The 20,310-nt window shown below is 37.0% G+C and overlaps 1 protein-coding gene and 1 pseudogene across 1 annotated transcript; both read right to left on the reverse strand.

The window, feature by feature from the left end:
- Positions 1-2,101: 2,101 nt before the first annotated feature.
- LOC109113681 lies at positions 2,102-16,320 on the reverse strand (annotated as a pseudogene).
- Positions 16,321-18,235: 1,915 nt separating this feature from the next.
- Positions 18,236-19,961, reverse strand: rprml (reprimo-like). Its single transcript, XM_019066113.2, has one exon. It carries the CDS (start codon positions 19,703-19,705, stop codon positions 19,361-19,363), a length of 345 nt encoding a protein of 114 aa, XP_018921658.1. The 5' UTR covers positions 19,706-19,961; the 3' UTR covers positions 18,236-19,360.
- Between the last annotated feature and the right edge of the window lie 349 nt (positions 19,962-20,310).

The following is a 20,310-nucleotide window of genomic DNA, read 5'->3' on the forward strand; positions in this document are numbered from 1 at the left end:
CAGCTTATAACCAGCTCATGACCAACTAAAGACCAGCTAAAAAAGCTGGTGTGCTTCGAAACATACCTAACCAGCATATACTGTTTTTGTTTTGTTGTTTTTTCGACAGGGCAGCTTTTTCACTTCACAAGGCATTGACTGGTGGACATGGAGTCTTGTGGATTACTTCTGAGTTATTATTTTTTTACGTGATGTTTTGAAATCTCGTTCTGATGACGCCCATTCACTGCAGAGGATTTATTGGTGTTTTGACATCCAGTTATGACCCAAACTCTCACAGATGAACAGCTGAGTGTGCGAACAGTTGTGGTTTCTCGAAGAAACCAGCTTCCCCTGTAATTAGGAGCTGCTGGTTTGAGTTGCACAAGATGTAATTTGTGTCATGGTTTTGAAATGCTTTTTCTTCACCACCTGTTTGTATGAGTCACAGATAAAGTGTGTGCTATTGTTGCCTCATGCATGGTAACTCCCATTTAGAAGATCCTCTGTAAACTCCAAAGAGAGACTTTTTAATTATCAAAAAGAGTAGTTTAAAATGTACACATCATTATTATTTAGGCTTCACTGTTGTTGGTTGTTATAAAGGCTGTTACATCCATGTAGAGAGTGTAGATATTTTGTAATAGCACTACCAAAATAGTCTAGAAACATATGTAACATCTAAGTTAGAGGAAAATGCTTAGAATTATATATATATTTGATCTAATATTTCCATGATTGCATTCCACTATGTGGCCAAGCCACACCCCAGACAAGACATTTATGACTCAGCTTCAGTACTTCCTTCACACTAACCTAACAGAGGCAATGGGGGAAACAAACCTAACTTCATCATGACGCCTTCAGCATGTGTCAGAGCTGTGAACCATGACTTACATTTGCTAATCAGAAGCGGACGGGCTGAAGATCTGACAGACACACACAAATAAGTTTTATTAATACCATTATGTCTGAAGCAAATTTGTTGACCAACCACAGCAGTGTCTTACACAAGCATATTTCCTGTGAGTCACTTACAGGTGTGTTTGATTGTGTTTATTACATCCTGAAAGGACCTGGCACAGGTCAGACGGATCGACAGACAACCTTCACAATCACTCAATCTTCTGGCAAGTGGTTAGAACGTTTAGACAGATAAACAAACTGGAAGTAGAATCTGTCACTATTTCTACAAAGAGAAATGATATCTGATGAGTTGCATGCATACCAGAGTTTCACATACCTGTTTCTTTTTATGATTTAAAGACATGGGATTTATGAAAATTGTCATTGGGAAAGGTAATATCTGATTTGTAGGTATTGATTTAGTGGTATGTCCCTCCTCTTGTTCTTTTTGTAGACAGAGAACAGGAAATAACAAAACAGTCCCATTCTTTAAAAATGTTGTTGCAGAAAAGTTTTTTTTTGTTTGTTTGTTTTGTTTTGTTTTGCTTTTTTTAACTGGGCCACACCCCCTTATGATCATATAAAAGTATTTCAACACAACACACTGTACACAGGTCAACAAGTTTTTTTATTACTTTAAAAACTAATCTGAATCAAACATAGAAATCATTCTTAAAATAAGACACTTTGACTTATTTAAACATTATGTAAACATTAGATTTATTTCAAGGTTTCTATTTCAATGGAATAGCAGAAGGGTTTTTCAGAAGGGTTTCCCGTTGGCGATCCAAAGAGACAGTCACATCCCTGGCTTTGTTTGGGATGCTTAGCCAAGCAGAGGAATGTTTTTTTAATAGCCACAGTGAGTGATATGACATTTTTGTCTCTGTATATTAATGAGCAGATACAAGAAAGAATTTTAACACTAGAAAAAGTTACACACATCACCTTAAATAAAATGATAACACCGGAAATGCACATTTAAAAATATTTTAAAATAGAGCAAATGAATACCAGCCGTGCAAAGGAATGTACAGTAAGAAGAGAACAATTTTTTAAAGTCACACCAGTCCCACAACAGCATAACAGCCTTGTCAAGTTTCATAATGAATAAAATAAACGAACAACTTGTGTGTAACCGTATTAAAAAAAAAAAAAAAAACACATTTAATTTTGTTGTTGTTGTTGTTAAATAGTTCTATCATCAGAAAAAATGAAAATGTAAAAATAACAGTGCTATAAGTGGAAAAAATTACTTATTAAAAAATTAGTTATTAAAAATTGTAACTGAGCGCTCACTGAGCATGTTTACACTGTAACTATAATCGTCACTCCTAAAAGTTTTGGGTCAGATTTTTCATGTTTCTGAAAGAAGTCTCTTATGCTTATGCTTACCAAGGCTGCCTCCAAAAAAAAATAAAAAAGGAAAAAAAAAAGGTAAAAAGGAACATTTTGTAATTTTTTTTTTTTTAGTAAAAGTATATAAAAGTGTTAGTTTCTTAAGGTTTTTTATTATCTAATAATATTTCTAAAAATATTTTGGTACATTCTGCATTAGTCACCACAGTTCTAGGTAGCCACATGACTGGGTGAACCCAGCTGTGATTGGCTGAGTTGTGTGTTGTTGGGATAATCAGTAGTTGTGCTTGACAGAAGCAGAGGTGGTGTCATTCTTAACTGCCACGATATGCTACATTTTGGAAGGTGCTGGTGGCTCCTTTGTAGAGTGGATTATTAGCCTAAAGATGAGGGAAATTTTTCATTAATGACCAGTGCTGCAAAGCTCATACTTAATAGTAATAAAAGCATCAGCACATCTGTAATTCCCACTTTGAACACTTGGTGTCCAGATTGTGTTAAAGGGATAGTTCACCCAAAAATGAATATTTTATGTTTATCTGCTTACTCCCAGGGCATCCAAGATGTAGGTGACTTTGTTTCTTCCGTAAAACACAAATGAAGATTTTTAACTCAAACCGTTGCAGTCTGTCAGTCTTATAATGGAAGTGGATGGGAATCACGTCTTAGAGAGTCATAAAACATACACAAACAAAACCAAATTAAACCCTGTGGCTCCTGATAATACACTGATGTGTAAAGACAGGAATCTTCTACTTCTTGCTTGCTTTACGGTGGATCGCAGACTTATGAATGCATTACCGCCACTCGTATCTCTCAAATGGACCATTGACACTCCCAACTGAGATTGTAGATAAGATTGGCAATGGTCCACTTGAGAGATACGAGTGGCAGTCAGCACTTTTAAGTCTGAAATCCGCTGTAAGAGAGAAGATGCATAAGGTGCCAGCTGTTGAGAACATGCTCAGGGACAGTTTCGGACATTCGGTGAAAATCAAGGTAAAAAAACTATATAAATACTGTACAGTTTCTTGCACAGACCAATCGTTTTGTGTCTTTACACATCAATGGTATCATCTCAGGGTTTAATTTGGTTTTGTTTGTGTATGTTTTATGACTCTCAAAGACGTGATTCCCATCCACTGACATTATATGACTGACAGACTGCAACGGATTGAGTTAAAAATCTTTGTTTGTGTTCTACTGTAGAAACAAAGTCACCTACATCTTGGATGCCCTGGGGGTAAGTAGATACATTTTCATTTTTGGGTGAACTATCCCTTTAAATTATAAAGTTTTTTTCAGTCACTTTGGTGCATTTCTTAGATCAGAAATTAAATTCTCCACATCATCTAGTTATTTGTACACATCATAAAACCAGTTTCTCATTCTTTTGAACAAGTTGTGATTGCTTTGGTATTCATGCAACTGATTATGTACATTTGTCTGTGGGTTCCTACATTATCAGTTGCTAATGTCATGTTGCTCAATGTATTATATAGTTTTCTGTGCAATAGTCTTACCCCTCAAAACATCTAGTCTTTAGTTCAGTCATTTAAGTCATTAAATGCAAAATGGTTCATCTAGTTGTCATAAACAGTCAAGTACATTTTTTACACATTATTGTTAAATTTGAAAATTTGGCACAAATTGTGCAAGTGAATCTTGACTGGGATAAAAGAGAATGTAGATCAACCAAGGATAAACCAGTTCTCTGAAATAGCTCAAAGGTTCATCTCATGAATCTTCAGTTGGAAAGCATGCAATGTAGACAGAAGACAACACAAGAGTTACAAATTCTGACAATGGACTTATTTTTTATTTTCATCTTTGTGTTCATATTTCTTTTTCCTTTTCTATATCACAAAGACATTGTAAAGGTTTTTTTTTTGGGGGGGGGGGGGGTGTCAGACCACTAGTAAAAGTGTAACTGTGAATTCTATTCAGTCTCTTTCAATCAATATCCCACATACAGTTATGTGTAAAATTGTACTTTTGAAATGTATATATGGCATACATAATACATTAACTGTAAACCAAAAACATGACAAAACATATATAATGTCTTGTTTGTGAAGTGCACTGGTATATTGACAACATGACTAAACATTTTGACTGTCTTGTTTGTGAATAATGACACGAAGACCTTTCATTCTAATGGCACTGATATGTTCATTGACATAAATACTTACTTTTGAGAAATGTGCTGCACATACTTTTTTGCAAATATTAAGGATTATTTGAGAAATGCACCAAAGCGACTGAGAAAAACTGTAACAGGATGTGGTTTGCTTAACACCTCACAAATAGTCTGAATGTGAGTCTTACCGCTTCCCACTTAGCCCTGGCTTTCTCTTCCTCAAACTTGGCAAATTCACGACGGTCATGAATGGTGATCAGAAGCTTCCACACCAAGAGCGCAGCCAGTCCCAGCAGCAGAATCGCACCGATGACCAGAGGAGCAACCACCAAGAAATCAGGACCCTTAGGACACTCTGAGCATAAATCAGCAATGACAAAAGAGTCATTCTTAAAGAAAAAGTTCATATTCTAGATTCGGTTTCCATTTGAATCAATCTCTTCAGTATCTCGTAACTGTAACAGAAGTACAGCCAGTATCTACCCGTCTCTCACACAGACACAGAGAGTTTATCAGCATGAGCCATGTAAGACAGCTACATGTCACACATTGTCTCTCTCTGCCCCATCTCTCCTCTCACCTGGCTCTTTTAACAAGATAGAGGAAGGATTGTCCACTGCCGTCTTCATAATACTGGAAGTTCTGAACACAGTCATCCTCATCCTTGTAGCTGCAGTTCACGGAGTTCTTCTCGTGAAAGACTGGGGAGAACAGATGATAATTAACTCAGCTACCAAACAAAAATATGCAGCATGAAGAACTACAGTCACATAGTGTATATTCATAAATAAAATGAACCTTTGGTAAATAATGGACATGGACTGCAATTATATTCTGTAGATTAGATTTAAGATGTGTCTGTGGCCTGGAGGTGTATTATTCTGCATTTAGAAGATGTACAGACTGTGTACAAATTATACACTTCCATTCAAAAGTGTGGGGTTGGGTTTATGTTTTTACGCAAAGATTTATGTAAAACAAAAAACAACCTTTCAAAAGATTCTATTTCAAGTACATGCTGTCCTTTTAAGCTTCAAAATAATCAATCTCAACCACAACATGAACAAATAAGCAATAAAAAAAAAATTCTCAGCAATAACATTAAAATCATCCTTTATATCACAATATTTTTTCAGTGATAATAATAAAATCAGGAATAAATCAGTAAGAATAAATAAGTTTGCAGCATTACTGTTTTTACTGTATTTTTGATCAAAATCAGCTTTGCCATCACAGGAATAAATCAGTAAGAATAAATAAGTTTGCAGCATTACTGTTTTTACTGTATTTTTGATCAAATAAATGCAGCCTTGGTGAGCACAGGAGATCTCTTTTAAAATTTAAACAGTACTGTATACCCTAAATAGGCTTTTATATAGGCTTCTGCAGATGGGAGATATTTATTATGGATTGGTCGGAGGTATAGATTACCCAGCTCATCCACCTGCTCAATCTTATCTCTGCAGACGTGATTGCAGTTCTTCTCATACAGATCCCCTCTCTTATAATGTTTACACTCCACACACTCCCTGTGCAGAAACACACATAAATCCACTTTAAACAGATAAGATATGAAAAAGCACCTAAACATACTCATTCTCTCTTGCGACAGACAGACAGACAGATAGAAATAAATCTAAGCTGTATCTAAAATACAATTTTTGCATATCATTGTAAATTGTCAAAAATTATGACATTATTTAGTTCCTTTACTAAAAATATTTTTGTTTTATCAGGTTCTGCAGTTCTTTTAATATCTGAATTTTTCATTCTCACCAACACACACTCACTTTTTTGATGGTGCAGGCGTCTGGGCAGGTGGGACACTTCTCACAGGTTAATCCATAGGCTCCTGGCTGTGTGCACTCACAGACGCCACACAGACAGTGGCCACGCCCACTGCACAGCATTCCTCCGCTCCCCATGCAGGCGTCTGTGCGGGTCGAACAGGCACAGCTATCGCCGGACCATCCAGGGCTACACTGACAGTTGCCACAGTTGCACTCACCATTACCTGACGGAGACATCAAACAAATGAATAGCTGTTAAATGACCTATGGGAAAATATGTTGATCATGAAGTTCAGCCAAAATTAGCATTTAAAAAATTTCATAGAAGGAGGAACTTTTGATGAACTACCACACAGCTCTAGCAATACAACTGTTTATAATTACTACAGATACCAAACTTCTATATCCCACAACTTCTCCCTTCATACGATAGCTTTGTGTGACCAGAATTTAAGTTCACTGTTAAAGGGAGATGGCAGATAAGGGAGACCGTCTTATGGCAGATGGGAGTATTCTGACGACGACTTTCATACCTTTTATGGATCTTGACACTGTTATTTACTTGGCAGTCTATGGGACAGTCACAGGCCTCCAGGTTTTCATCCAAAATATCTTAAATTGTGTTCTGAAGACGAATGGAGCTTTTACGGGTTTGGAACGATGTGGGGATAAGTGATTAATGACAAAAATTTTATTTTGGGATAGAGTATCCCTTTAACCTTTGCTAATATGGATCATGGAAAAATAAATTTGAGAGCTGCCAGCCAGAGGAGGAAAAGATCTGACACAAAATGAAGGCGAGTTAACGTTCGTAAAATTCAGTCATTCAGTATCACATGATCCTTGTTGAAAACAGTTATGCTGCTTAATATTTTTGTGGAAAATAAGACATGTTTTTATTATTCTCTGATGCGTATAATGTTCAAAATACACCATTTATTTGAAATATTTTCATTTTTGCAATATAATAAATGTTTTTACTGTTGCTTGTTGTCAATGTAATGCATCCGTCCATGCTTATTAAAAGTATTTGTTTCTTTAAAAAATGTTCAACAGTAGTGAATGAAAATAAATACTTTACAATTTAAGTGTTTCAATTCTGATGAATTATGAAAAACAATTGATGAAATACAACATGGTGTTATGTAATGCTCACTTAATGTTTGTTTACTAAAGCAACAAAGAATTCAACATCAATATTTCGCAAGCCAAACACATTCATTTCAACACACAGAATATAGCATATAACCAGAAGATTTAACAAACTGGATTATCGTGTTATCTACTTGTGTGTGTGTGTGTGTGTGTATGTATGTGTGTGTGTGTGTGTATGTGTGTGTGTGTGGATGTGTGTGTGTATGTATACCCAGGGGGCTATATACTTGCTGACTCTGATTCTTCTTGTAGTTTAAACACACCACCCACCAATTCTAAGATAATAAGATATTGTGTAAGAAAATTTTTTTCACAAGGCTGTTATCTACTGAAAATCTCACTTATCAAACTAATATATAATTTTACGCATTCGACTTGCTCTTTAACTGAAAAGAGAATAAGACGTGAAGAACTGGAGTCAGGTAATGTGCACAGACATGTAAAACTGAAGATCATCTAATAAATCAAGCACATCTGAGTCAGACTGCTGTGGATCAAATTGCCTAATAAGGTGAAACACTGTCCATGTTATGAGGCAAGAACAAAAAGCTGTGTGTAATCCTTACACCCTACATCTACTAGAGCACTGTTTTTTCTGATACAATGAGTCAAGGCATGTCTAAACTCACCTGAGCATATTTGTCCTTTGGAACGGAGGCAGCTGAAGTCATCACATTCACAGTACGGCCCCCAAACCTTCCCAAAATCAGTTGAGCGACAGGCACACTGGCCGCACACACAGTCTCCGCGTCCACTACAAACTGGCGCTGCTGGGTTGGGGCTGCATCTGTCTTGTTGGGTGGGATTATATTCGCCCTCGGAGCACTCACATCGAGAGCCCAGTCGGCCCGGGTCGCACAGGCACACTCCGCACTCCAGGGTCCCGTTACCGTGGTGACAGGATGGGCTGGTGGGCACGGAAGACTGCTGACAGTTGCATTCACAAGCAAAGTCCACAGTCACCTGAAGGGTGTCTTTAAAGCCTATTGGCTTCACCATGAAGGTCCGGCTCTTCTCTTTGGGGCAGCCGTAAAGTTTTTGCCTCAATGCTAAATGAAACCTATGGGAGAGTAATATAACAGAAAGAAAAAAGTTTTGATTCACAGAGAATGCATGAACTGATAAAATCGATTGATTGCAATGTGCATGGCTTTGAATAAAAGCATCAGTAAAATTATCCCGTTTAAAACATTTTTAGATTATTTAATTTTAAAATTGTAGCAGGAGTATACTGGTACACAAACAATGTAGTTTCTAACTTTCTACACTGTGAAGTAATTGTCACGGCCCCTCCTCTGCATTGCAGGGGCGGTTCCTCCTGCAGGCAGAGGTGGGTCATTAGTGATTGGAGCCACCTGGGCTCAGGGTATTTAAGTTGTTTCTAATCACTCTCAACAATAACAATAATCCAACAACCAAAAACCCACTTTCATTTTCACACACAAACAAACACACACACAGTCATGTTCACACACACACACACACACACACACACACACACACACACACACACACACACACACACACACACACACACAGACACAGAGAGACACAGATTCCTTCATCCATGCACTTTACACACACCTTACATTATGACATTCTCACACCTCATTCCTTTTTCTTTGGTTAAAGTTAATAGTTTTTTGGTTTACAATAAAGTACCTTCTTTGATTGGCCTATACGTGTGTGTGTCCCCTCATTTTTGCCACAGGCTATGAGCCGGCCTGTGATATTATATTTTTTCAAAGCTGTAAATAAAGCAAGGATTACTGGAGTATGTTTTACAGAAACACTATTTCAGTCTTTCTACTTATAAATTTAATGTTGAAATGTGTTATTTTTGTCATTCCTTTGTAATAAATTGTGAAATATAACTCCGTTAAGTATAATTAACAAAGTACACTTAATTTAGACGCTTTTTGTTTAAATTGGACAAAAATGCTCTACTTTTCAGCAAAAATGTCAATCACAAAAATATTCAACACAAACCTTCTTAAAATATCCAACATACAGGGGTTGGACAATGAAACTTAAACACTTGGTTTTAGACCACAATAATTTTAGTATGGTGTAGGGCCTCCTTTTGTGGCCAGTACGTAATCAATTCATCTTCAGAATAATAGATACAAGTCCTGCACAGTGGCCAGAGGGATTTTAAGCCATTCCTCTTGCAAAACAGTGGCCAGGTCACTATGTGATGCTGGTGGAGGAAAACGTTTCCTGACTCACTCCTCCAAAACACTGAGTTTTGCGCAGTTTACTTAAAATAAGCTAAAACAACATAATGCTTTGCATAGAGATAGACCAGGAGAATAAATGTTGAAATTAAAGGGATACTTCATCCCAAAATAAAAATTTTGTCATTAATCACTTACCCCCGTGTCGTTCCAAACCCATAAAAGCTCTGTTCATCTTCGAGAAACAATTTAAGATATTTTTTAAGAAATTGTTTTATTTCAAATCAAAGCTAAATACACAGAAACAGCGCATCCTTGTGGTGCAGATGACACAGAAGAGTATACACAGCATACAGTGATATGGACACAGGAGACTGTTGACAAAGGAATTGTTGAATAAAGTCGTTGTTTTTGTTTTTCTTCGATTACAAAGAGTGTTCCGGTTGCTTCATATAACCCAGATTGCACGTCTGATGGCAGATGAAGTATTCTGACGACAACTTTCATACCTTTTATGGACCTTGACACTGCTATATACACTGGCATGGGACAGTCACAGGCCTCCAGGTTTTCATCCAAAATATCTTAAATTGTGTTCTGAAGACGAACAGAGCTTTTACGGGTTTGGAACGACATGGGGGTAAGTGATTAATGACAAAATTTTCATTTTGAGGTGGAGTATCTCTTTAAGTGCTGTTTAATGTGTTTTTGGTAAAGGGAAAGACATATTAAAGTTTGTTGTTTAGTTATTTTTGACATTTAAAAGAGTTTATGTTTGTTGATTTTTGAGGTTACCATTATAGTGAAGTATAGACTTTGTGGTTAGGCTATAGTAACTGTAATAGTAATATGAGATGTAAAAATGTCATAAGAACATCTTTACTTGATCATTACTTGCATGCTACAAAAATTGTACTTAGCATGTGAACAAGTGTTATGCTTATGTTGGCTGTTACATTCTCATAAGAATGAATAAAAAAAAAAGTTTGAGGCCAGCACATGATTTACACAGTCTATACTGTCAGCATTTCTACTCTTCACAATCAAATGATCATAGAATACGCAACTCTGTACAAAGGCACCAGTCTGAACAGCAACAACACTGGTTGGATCAAGTGTGAATTATGTTCAGGGAACATTCACAGAATATGTCAAATGAAATTGGTGTGATCCAATTAAATTAGCATGAATTTTACTCATTAGTACATTTAACTTAATTTAAGTTCAAATAAATCAGTTTAAATGTGTGGAAATATGCATCATAATTTTATTAAGTTAGACCAACATGCTATTTTTTTGAGTGTGGCTCAATAATATTCAAAACTGGTGACTGAGCTAGCCATGGGAGATGTTCAACTTCACTTTCATGTTCATCAAACCACTCTGTCACCAGTCTTGCTGTGTGTATTGGTGCATTATCATCCTGATACAAGGCACCACCTTAAGGGTAAAATGCTTGAACCACTGGGTGCACATGGTCCTCCAGAATGGTTCAGTAGTCCTTGGCAGTGACACGCCCATCTAGCACAAGTTTTGGGCCTAGGGAATGCCATGATACTGCAGCCCAAACCATCACTGATCCACCCATGCTTCACTCTGGGCATGCAACAGTCCAGGTGGTAAGCTTTTTTGGGGCTTCTCCACACCATAACTCTCCCATTAAAACTGATGTTTGGGATTGGCATGAGTGACCAAAGGTTTGGCTATAGCAGCCCGACCATGTATATTGACCCTGCGGAGCTCCCGATGAATAGTTTTGGTGGAAACAGGAGAGCTGAGGTGCACATTTAATTCTGCAGTGAGTTGACCAGCTGTGGTTTCATGTTTTTTGAATATAATCCAAATTAGCACCTGGACATCCCTTTCAGACAGCTTCAACATCTACTCCTGTTAGATGTGGTCCGTCCTTCATGGTGTTATGCTGACATCACCCTGGATACTGTGGCTCTCGATACACCACAAAGACTTGCTGTCCTGGTCACAAATATGCCAGCAAGATGCGCACCAATAATTTGTCCACTTTTGAACTCTGATTTGAACACTCTGATTAGGTTGTGTGCATTGCAATATTCTATGTACAGCTGTGCTATTGCTCTGCTAATTCAACCTTCACACCCTGCTCTTACTGGTGGAACATGCAATCATTAAATATTTTGGCCACCTGGACATGCAAATATAGCCATGAAACCTCCAAAACTATTTTGGCCAGTGTTTCAGTTTCATTGTCCAACCCCTGTAACTGAACATAAAAGGTCTTTGCTATTCATAAATAACACTTAATTTCAGCATTTACTCTCCCATTTCAATCTGCAAAGCATGCTTGGAACTAAAATCCACCCATGCAGTTTCACTGCAACAAAAACCATAGTCCCAACACAAATTAATTCAGTAAACTTTTTTAAGTTTGGCATATCTAAGTAGACTAAACACAATAAAACTGTGATAAAAATATTCTGCAATTGTGTTGCTGTAGCTTATTTTAATTAAATAAACTGAACAATAAGCAAAAATACATTTTTCTAGTGATGCACTAGGTGCTGACCGTATCTCCAATTTTGAGTCCAGCGCAGGACTTGACGCCAGGAATGACCTCTCCACCCAGGCATGTTGCGTTGATGAACAGAGATAACTCATCCGGCACACCCAGCAGCTCCAGCTCAACCTTAGACCTGATCCTCTACAAAAACAAATGGCGCCGAGATCAAAGATCAGCCTCTCTGAATTCTCTCTTTATTTGAATTTAAGCCCTACTGGATTGAAATGGTAAAATATCTCAAATTAAAAAAGTAAAAACAGTCCTCCTAACCAACAAGTTTTCACAACTCAGAGGCTGTTTTAATTTCTGGCAAAGTGATTTACCGCATATGCATCCAGAATGAGTTGTACAACATTTCCAGAGTCTCTGGAGAGCATTCCGACCGCAGAGCCAGGAATCAGCTCGCTGTAGTTCTGTGAGAATACAGAAAACATGACAACACCCCATAAACAAATATGAATGTCTGCATTTTACAGACAGAGACACATTGTACATATGTGTTTGACAAAAATATAGAAACTCACACGATATAGTTCCACCATAGGACTGGTTACAGCAAAGATGAGGTTGATGTTATTCTCAGATAATTTGTCCGTGATCATACCAAGTGAAGGATAGTCCTACAAATACACTTAAAAATCAATGTATTGCCAAATTTGCCATCTCTCTCTCTCTGTCTCTCTCTGTTTTTTAATGTTTTAAAAGATTGCTCAGCAAGGCTGCATTTATGCATTATTAATAATACATTTCTAGTTTCATATATTTTAATATATTTTAAAATGCATTCCTGTGATGGTAAATTTGTGACATGGTCCTTCGGAAATAATTATAATATGTTAATTTGCTTCTCCAGAAACATTTCCTATTATTAGCATTGCTGTAAACAACAGTGCTGCTTAAGAGAGAGAAAGATTAGCCCAATATATGATTGGCTGACCAGTATAGTGGACTTGTCATATTCATTGTTGTTGTTGATGTGGCACTCTCCATCATGGGGCTGGACGATTCCAGCCAGCCTGGCATCCAAAGCCAAATGACTTCTGTCATCACTTGTGAAGATCAGCAAATGAGATGCATCAGGCCTCCATCCAATTTTGTCCTAGAAGAAGGAGAAAGGAGGTTATACACAAAGGTAAAGAGAACCAGCCCAAATGGTGAATGTTCCCTCTGGAATATCCTAGGGTTAATGCTGTATGACGTTTATATTTCCCCCCATAAAAAATTTATATTTAGCTCAAAATTCAGGCTTCAGGCTTTGAGACTATTAACCGAACAGCTTTACTCAGATTGGTTGTGTATTTTGTGTCACCTTGCATACTACTGCTTGCATGATAGCATCAAATCCACCCTCAGGGGCATCTCTGTTTCTGGACACTTTCTGTTTCTTGACTTCCTCTGTGAACCGCTCTGCCTGATCCGTCAGAGACAGTACGTTACGATAGCCGAATTGCGGTGGGCAGGGTTCAGGAAACCTACAGCAGTCAGAACCCAGCAGGGAGACAGAAATCACTAAACGTAGTCTCTTTGTCATGTGCTCTTCTAATGTGAAATGAATTAGGGCTTACTTATAACAAGGATTCCGGATGACTTCTTCAGGGTAAATGTACATGTAAGGTGAGAGCGGTTTGTCTACAAAAGCTCCAAATCCCATGCGCAGATTACTGGTGACACCCCGTAAAGCAGTGGCCAGACCATTGCCCAGTGTATAAAGCTTCTGCAGGTCGTCCTTCATGGTATTTGTCATGTCCATCAGGTAGTACAGGTCCACTGGGTAATCAGCTGCTTGCTTCACAGTGACAGTGAATATCTTTGAATCGTCTTGAAGAGAAATGTAAAATTTCAATTTGAAGAAACGAACATGGATTTTTTGAGAACAAGCTATGTCAGAGAGACCCCAAGGCCCTTTTACTAGCTCAAGCAACACTTAACATTTAAATTTCAGGTTTAAAACTTCACGAGTTTAAAAGCAGATCTTGAAATATGAAACAAGTAATAAACTGCAAAGAAAAAAAAAGAATTTGAAGAGTAAAAGAATAGTATATATTATTATATATTAAAGAAAAGAAAAGAAAAAAGAAAAGGGAATTTTTCCTAAACTGTGATTTGAGAAATATGTAATTGGATTGCACTGGTAAATATAGTTTGTGAAATATAATGGTTTGTTTTGTAATAGCATACCTGGCCTGAGGGTCAGGTGGATTTTTTGTGGTTGGATCTGAGTGATGTCATCTGAACCCCCTGCCTTGTCACTCAGGGGTACGTTCTCTAGTATCCTCATACTGCTAACTGGAAACTCAATAAACTTCACGCCACAACCAGACTGAATGAGACTGTCTCTGAGATCACAGCGGGACAAGCTCGAGCCTTCCTTTCCAAAGATCTGACAGATAAACATGCATACATTGATAACAAACAGAGGGAAACATTTCAAGCAGCCACTAGACAAACTCAAGCCTCCCTTTCCAAAGATCTGACAGATAAACATGCATACATTGATAACAATCAGAGGGAAGCATTCTGTGTCTGTGCAGGAGTGTTTAGACATATACAGTACAGGTCAAAAGTTTGGAAACATTACTATTTTTAATGTTTTTGAAAGAAGTCTCTTCTGCTCATCAAGCCTGCATTTATTTGATTAAAAATACAGAAAAAACAGTAATATTGTGAAATATTATTACAACTTAAAATAATAGTTTTCTATTTGAATATACTTTAAAAAAATAATTTATTCTTGTGATGCAAAGCTGAATTTTCAGCATCATTACTCCAGTCTTCAGTGTCACATGTAACATCACATGATCATTTAGAAATCATTCTAATATTCTGATTTACATGAGTGTTGGAAACAGTTTAGCTGTCTAATATATTTGATGAATAAAAAGGTTAAAAAGAAACTGCATTTATTCAAAATAAAAAAAAAATCTAATAATATATATTCTAATAATATATTTTCTTTACTTTCACTTTTTATCAATTTAACACATCCTTGCTGAACAAAAATATTGATTTTATTTAAAAAAAAAAAAAGGAAAAAAAAATTACTGACCCCAAATTACTGACCAGTAGTGTATATTGTTTTTACAAAATATTTATATTTTAAAAACACAGCTTCTTTCTTTTTTTTTACATTTTATTAATCAAAGGATCCTAAAAAAGTATCACATGTTCTGAAAAAATATTAAGCAGCAGAACTGTTTCCAACTTTGATAATGAATCATCATATTAGAATGATTTCTAAAGGATCATGTGATAATGATCCTAAAAATTCAGCTTTGCACCACAGAAATAAATGATAATTTAAAGTATAATAAATTTAAAAACAATTATTTTAAATTGTAATAATATATCACAATATTACATTTTTCTTTCTGTATTTTTGATCAAATAAATGCAGGCTTGATGAGCAGAAGAAACTTCTTTCAAAAACATTAAAAATAGTAATGTTTCCAAACTTTTGACCTGTACTGTATATGAATTGAATATTGTTCTTTACCTCCTGAGAGCACCAGGCGCAGGTCGGATGTATCGACAAACATTCTTTACAGTTACTCACTCCTCTGGAAGTGCAAATGTTAGAGCCTAGAAACAAGACATTGTTAAATTCATATACATGCTTGAAGTGGTTTCTTTCTACTCTATACATTTCGGACACACCTTATATTAGATGGCTTTAACTACTATGTACTTACATAAAAATAAATATATATACAATGTACTTATTGTGTTCATATTGTATTGCAAAACACTTCTGCTGCTATTGAGGTGGGATAAGGGTAAGGTTAAGAATTATTAATGTAATTACAGATGTAATTACATGCAGCCATTTTTCAAAATATAAGTACATTGTAAAAACATGTATGTACACAATATGTGCAAAGTATCAAAATAAATCATTTAAATGTAAGTACATAGTAGTTAAGGCCACTTAATATAAAGTGGGACCGAAATTTCTTTAAGGTTCTATTTTAACAGCCTCTCAAGAATGTTGAAACAAGCTACAGAGTAATCAATTGCAGGAAATAAAAAACACACACTTCTCATCTTTTAATCATTAACTTAACAAACAATAACAAAAGGCAAACTTACCCGCAGCTATGGAAACTAGAAGTAAAACTGGCACCCAAACTTCTATCAAATTCAGTCCCATTTTAATAGATCCAAACTACTGCAGGCCTCCTGCCTTAGCAGCCCTGTTTTCACTCTGATTCTCTGATGTACAAACTGGGAGTGGGAACTGCCATTCCGAGACATGTAAGGACGGATGACCTCATGTGTTTCAGTATTTCGCAAACGCAATATGTTTCATCAAGATGCAAGGAAATGTGCAACCACAGGCAAGTTAGGACTCAACGAATGAACACGGAATGACAGCCTGGGGGCCCTAAATTTTACATGCATGTGTAGATAAAGGCACAGTATGGTATTCAATAAGTTATTTTATTCAACAGCTTCCACTGTTTTCATACAAGTCACTGCCTTACATAGAATCATCAAAATGACTCATCATTTTTAGCAAAACAGCTTATTAAATGTTGGGCATTTACTTCTGTTAAGGCCGTATAGTTTATTTTTTCCCTATGTATTCCATTTGTTTATTTTATTTATTCAACCATTTATTAAGCTTATATGTATTTAAATAAAAGTTGAACCAGGTGTTTGGTACCATCTAGTGGTCATATTCATGTTGAAGAAAAACATTTCAAACATTCACCTCCACTATGCTTATTGCATTCATAGCAATTTTCTGCATTTTACAGATGAAAGTTTGACTGAAAATCAAGTCCTTGCATGATTTTAGCTCATAACTTGTACAATGAAGCAGTAAATGGAGGCATTTAAAAAAATAAAAATAAAAAAGTGTAGTATGGTCATGTATAATAAAATATGTAAAAGAGCTATATGTTTAAAAATGAAGCTGCAATGCAAAAATCATTTCAAAAATGACAAAAATATATGTAAGAGAGAAAATAGTCAAAAAAATAATAATAAGAAGAAAGAATCATACAGATGTTTTCAATTTGTGCACCAATTGATATGTGCATGCTCCTGAATTTTTTATTTGGCCAATTATTTTATATAAGCATCCAGCGCTGACGTTGCAAAGCTGATTCACTGCTTGTACAATTTAATGTTTTATGAAACAGGTTAGCTCTGTGAATCTCCCTCTTTTCATCGCTCTCTTTCCATCTCCCTACTTATCTCTATTTTTACAGTCCATTAAAAGAAGTGGAAATGGAGGAAAGAATAAGAGGGCAGTAAAAATCACATCTCAGAGCTGAGCAGGAGACAGAAATCTGAGACCATACTCAGACCTCCTCTACAGAAATATAATGCTAAATGCCTTTCTCACATTTCCCTTTCCTGTTTTCCATCCTTCACCTTTTCTTGTTAAACAGTTGTAGATTTTTGTGATTTTGTGTATACAATGTGTAATATTGTGTATCAGTCCTTATGTGGCCCTCATGAAAATTAATCAGAGAGCAATTAAGACTAATCTTTAAAATGGAAATGTGTAAATGATCACTACACTAAAAATTGGATATATGCATATAGTGGCTTTAGTTTGACTTGTTTACACCGTAAACATGAAAGGCGTTAAGAAACAGCAAGTCTGGCTGAAGTGGTGATGCGGTTGCATGCAGCATAATTATTATTATTATTTTAAATAAGTAATGATCAAAGACTATTTTTTCTCATCAAAGCCTAGTGAGTAAGCCTTATTGCTTTAGAGAGTCAAAAGGAAAAATTAGGCACCACATAATTATTACTTTTTACTCTGTCTAACATTCTCTGAACATGTGAAGTAGCATCCTACTCCACAGCTCACTCAAGTGAAGGTCTTTTGCTTTCATTTAATGTATAAATTATATGAATTTGTAATGCAAACAGATTAATCAGTGACACATAGCTTATATGCTAAAATAATAATTAAAATAATGCCCGTGTGTTCAATTCATAATTAAAAATGAAGAGAAAAAAAGTATTCCCACAGATGATAGTGCATTATTGAAAAACAAAAACATACTGAAGATGATGCCTGAAGACACAAATATGCAAGATACGCATTTAACCATATAGAGGCCTATGTATGCAACTTTTTTTTTTTTTTTTTTTTTTTTTTTTAAAGCCATAATTGGCCAACTATTTCTGTTCTGAACGTCTGACCTTTAAAGATAAATAAACAAATGCAATGCAATGTTTTAACAACTTTATTCAAAGCATGCTGCACAATTTCAAGTTTTCAAGTCAATACAGTTTACAAAATACTCCATGCATGCAGCATTTGAGGTCTTTACGTAGAAGTGCCTGACACACCGAGCACCGCGCGCGCATGCAGAGGGAGAGACGTCAATCATCAAAAACGTGCAAGTGTCCCACCAGATGAACATCTCCCCCCTCACGTGCTCTCGGCCACAAGTTAAACTTGAAGAAAAATACATTTTGACATCTTCAAATTCAAAACACCTGCATTTCAAAGTGCAAAAGTCACCGTTCACAACATGCTTCTGGAAATGATTGTCTAGTACAAACCAGGATGGTGGGTTTGAGGAAACCAGAATATCTCGAATAATAAGGCTTGAACCCCCCCAACCCCCCAAAAGACTGGTATAGGGTCTTAGTAAATCTACATTTTTTTCATGCAAGCATATATAGGTTTCAACTGGGTTTTCAGTAATAAAAAAAAGTTAGAGCGTTTATTTTAACGTCGCTACATTTCGTTCGCAAAAGGAAGTCACTATGACAACACGTTGCCCACGCACTTTCCATTAAGACCAATTTTGTGCGGGTCCGTCAAAAAAGCATAAGTTATCTTTTAACACTTTGTTATTGAAAATTATTAAAAGTATTTAGAATAGTTGCACCAAAGTAGCCTACAATTTGCGTTTCGCAACCCCTCCCCCTTAATCCTTACGAAAATGGTTTTACTACAAAAAAAAACATGGTTACTACACGTTTACTACAATAAAAACATGGTCGTATAATTTGTAAGGTAGCGTATAATTTGAATAAACATAATGCAATAAATAGATACTTTGATTTTTTTCTGAGGTAAAAACGTGTAAACACTATACTGTATAAAATCACAAGCAAAGATTACCTCAAATACAAAAAGCTACGTAAACATGAATAAATACATTCTCATTTCGTAAACGTGCAGCTGTATATCTGTCATCTTTGCTTCAGTCCATCCACACCGCTTTTTCTTTTCAGAACACAAAGGGAGCGAAAGTGTAAGTTGCATATCTCCGTGGCTCCCAGTCTGAGGACAGCTGGGTGTCACTCGGTCCCGCAGCCCGGTTACAGGTGACACCCGCGGCTAACTCAGTCCGATCATCACCGCCTCCACGTCTTTGGATGGTCTCCGGTCCTTGACCAGGAAGTTGATCATACTTTCGGACTTGATCATGAGGTTGCAACCGAGAAAGAAGATCCCGAACATCACCGTGAGCGAAAGAACGCACAGCACCGCGATCTGCACCACGCGCGTAACGAACAGCTTGCGCTCGTCCTGAGCGAGATCTAAAGACCCGCCGCCGTCGTTTGCGGTCACTTCGCTCCCGTTCCCCGTGCAGCAATCAACTAGTGTCCCCGCCAGTTCTTGACTGCGGTTGAGCAGAACGCCGTGCGTAAACACCGTGTGGTTAAAAAACGTTCCGTTCATCCTGAGCGGAGACGCAGAGCACTGGAGCTGACGACAGTCGAGCCTCTTGTGGCATCAACTCACTTTCTGCAACTGCCTGTTGAGTCAAGTTTCATCAGGAGGGAAACTAATAAAAGTATCTCTTAAAATCACTTGTGATGGTTCATACCATCAGTCTACACGCTACTTGGATAAAAAAGTGCTTGATTCTGTTGCGTTCTCAGACAAGAAGAAGCCTTTACAAGCACGATCAGCGCTCAAGGCACTTCCAAAGCAAATGCAGCTCAGCGGAGACCTGCGCGCAGGTTTCGTTTACGCGCCTGGTCCATGTGAAGGAGGTGGGGGCCGGGAGAGAGAGAGCGCGCCATGTCGCCAGGGAGACCGTTCTCTGTCAGCAGAGCTCGAGAGGATGCTCTCATCAATGGGACTTGATCCAGTGGTCAAAAATGTCAACCCAAGTCACCAGAAACCCACGCCTTGAGCTGGACGCAACTCTGTGATTTTTAGAGGGAAGTGCTTTTGGAAGACTTTCAATCGTGACCTAGCCAGCGTTTTTTCCAATGGACATCGCTTTTTGCAGCATTTCTGAAGTGAAAAGGTGCAAGTGCAAAAACCTTTGGAACTGA

Source organism: Cyprinus carpio, chromosome B3 (assembly GCF_018340385.1).
Source record: "Cyprinus carpio isolate SPL01 chromosome B3, ASM1834038v1, whole genome shotgun sequence".
Taxonomy (NCBI): Eukaryota; Metazoa; Chordata; class Actinopteri; order Cypriniformes; family Cyprinidae; genus Cyprinus; species Cyprinus carpio.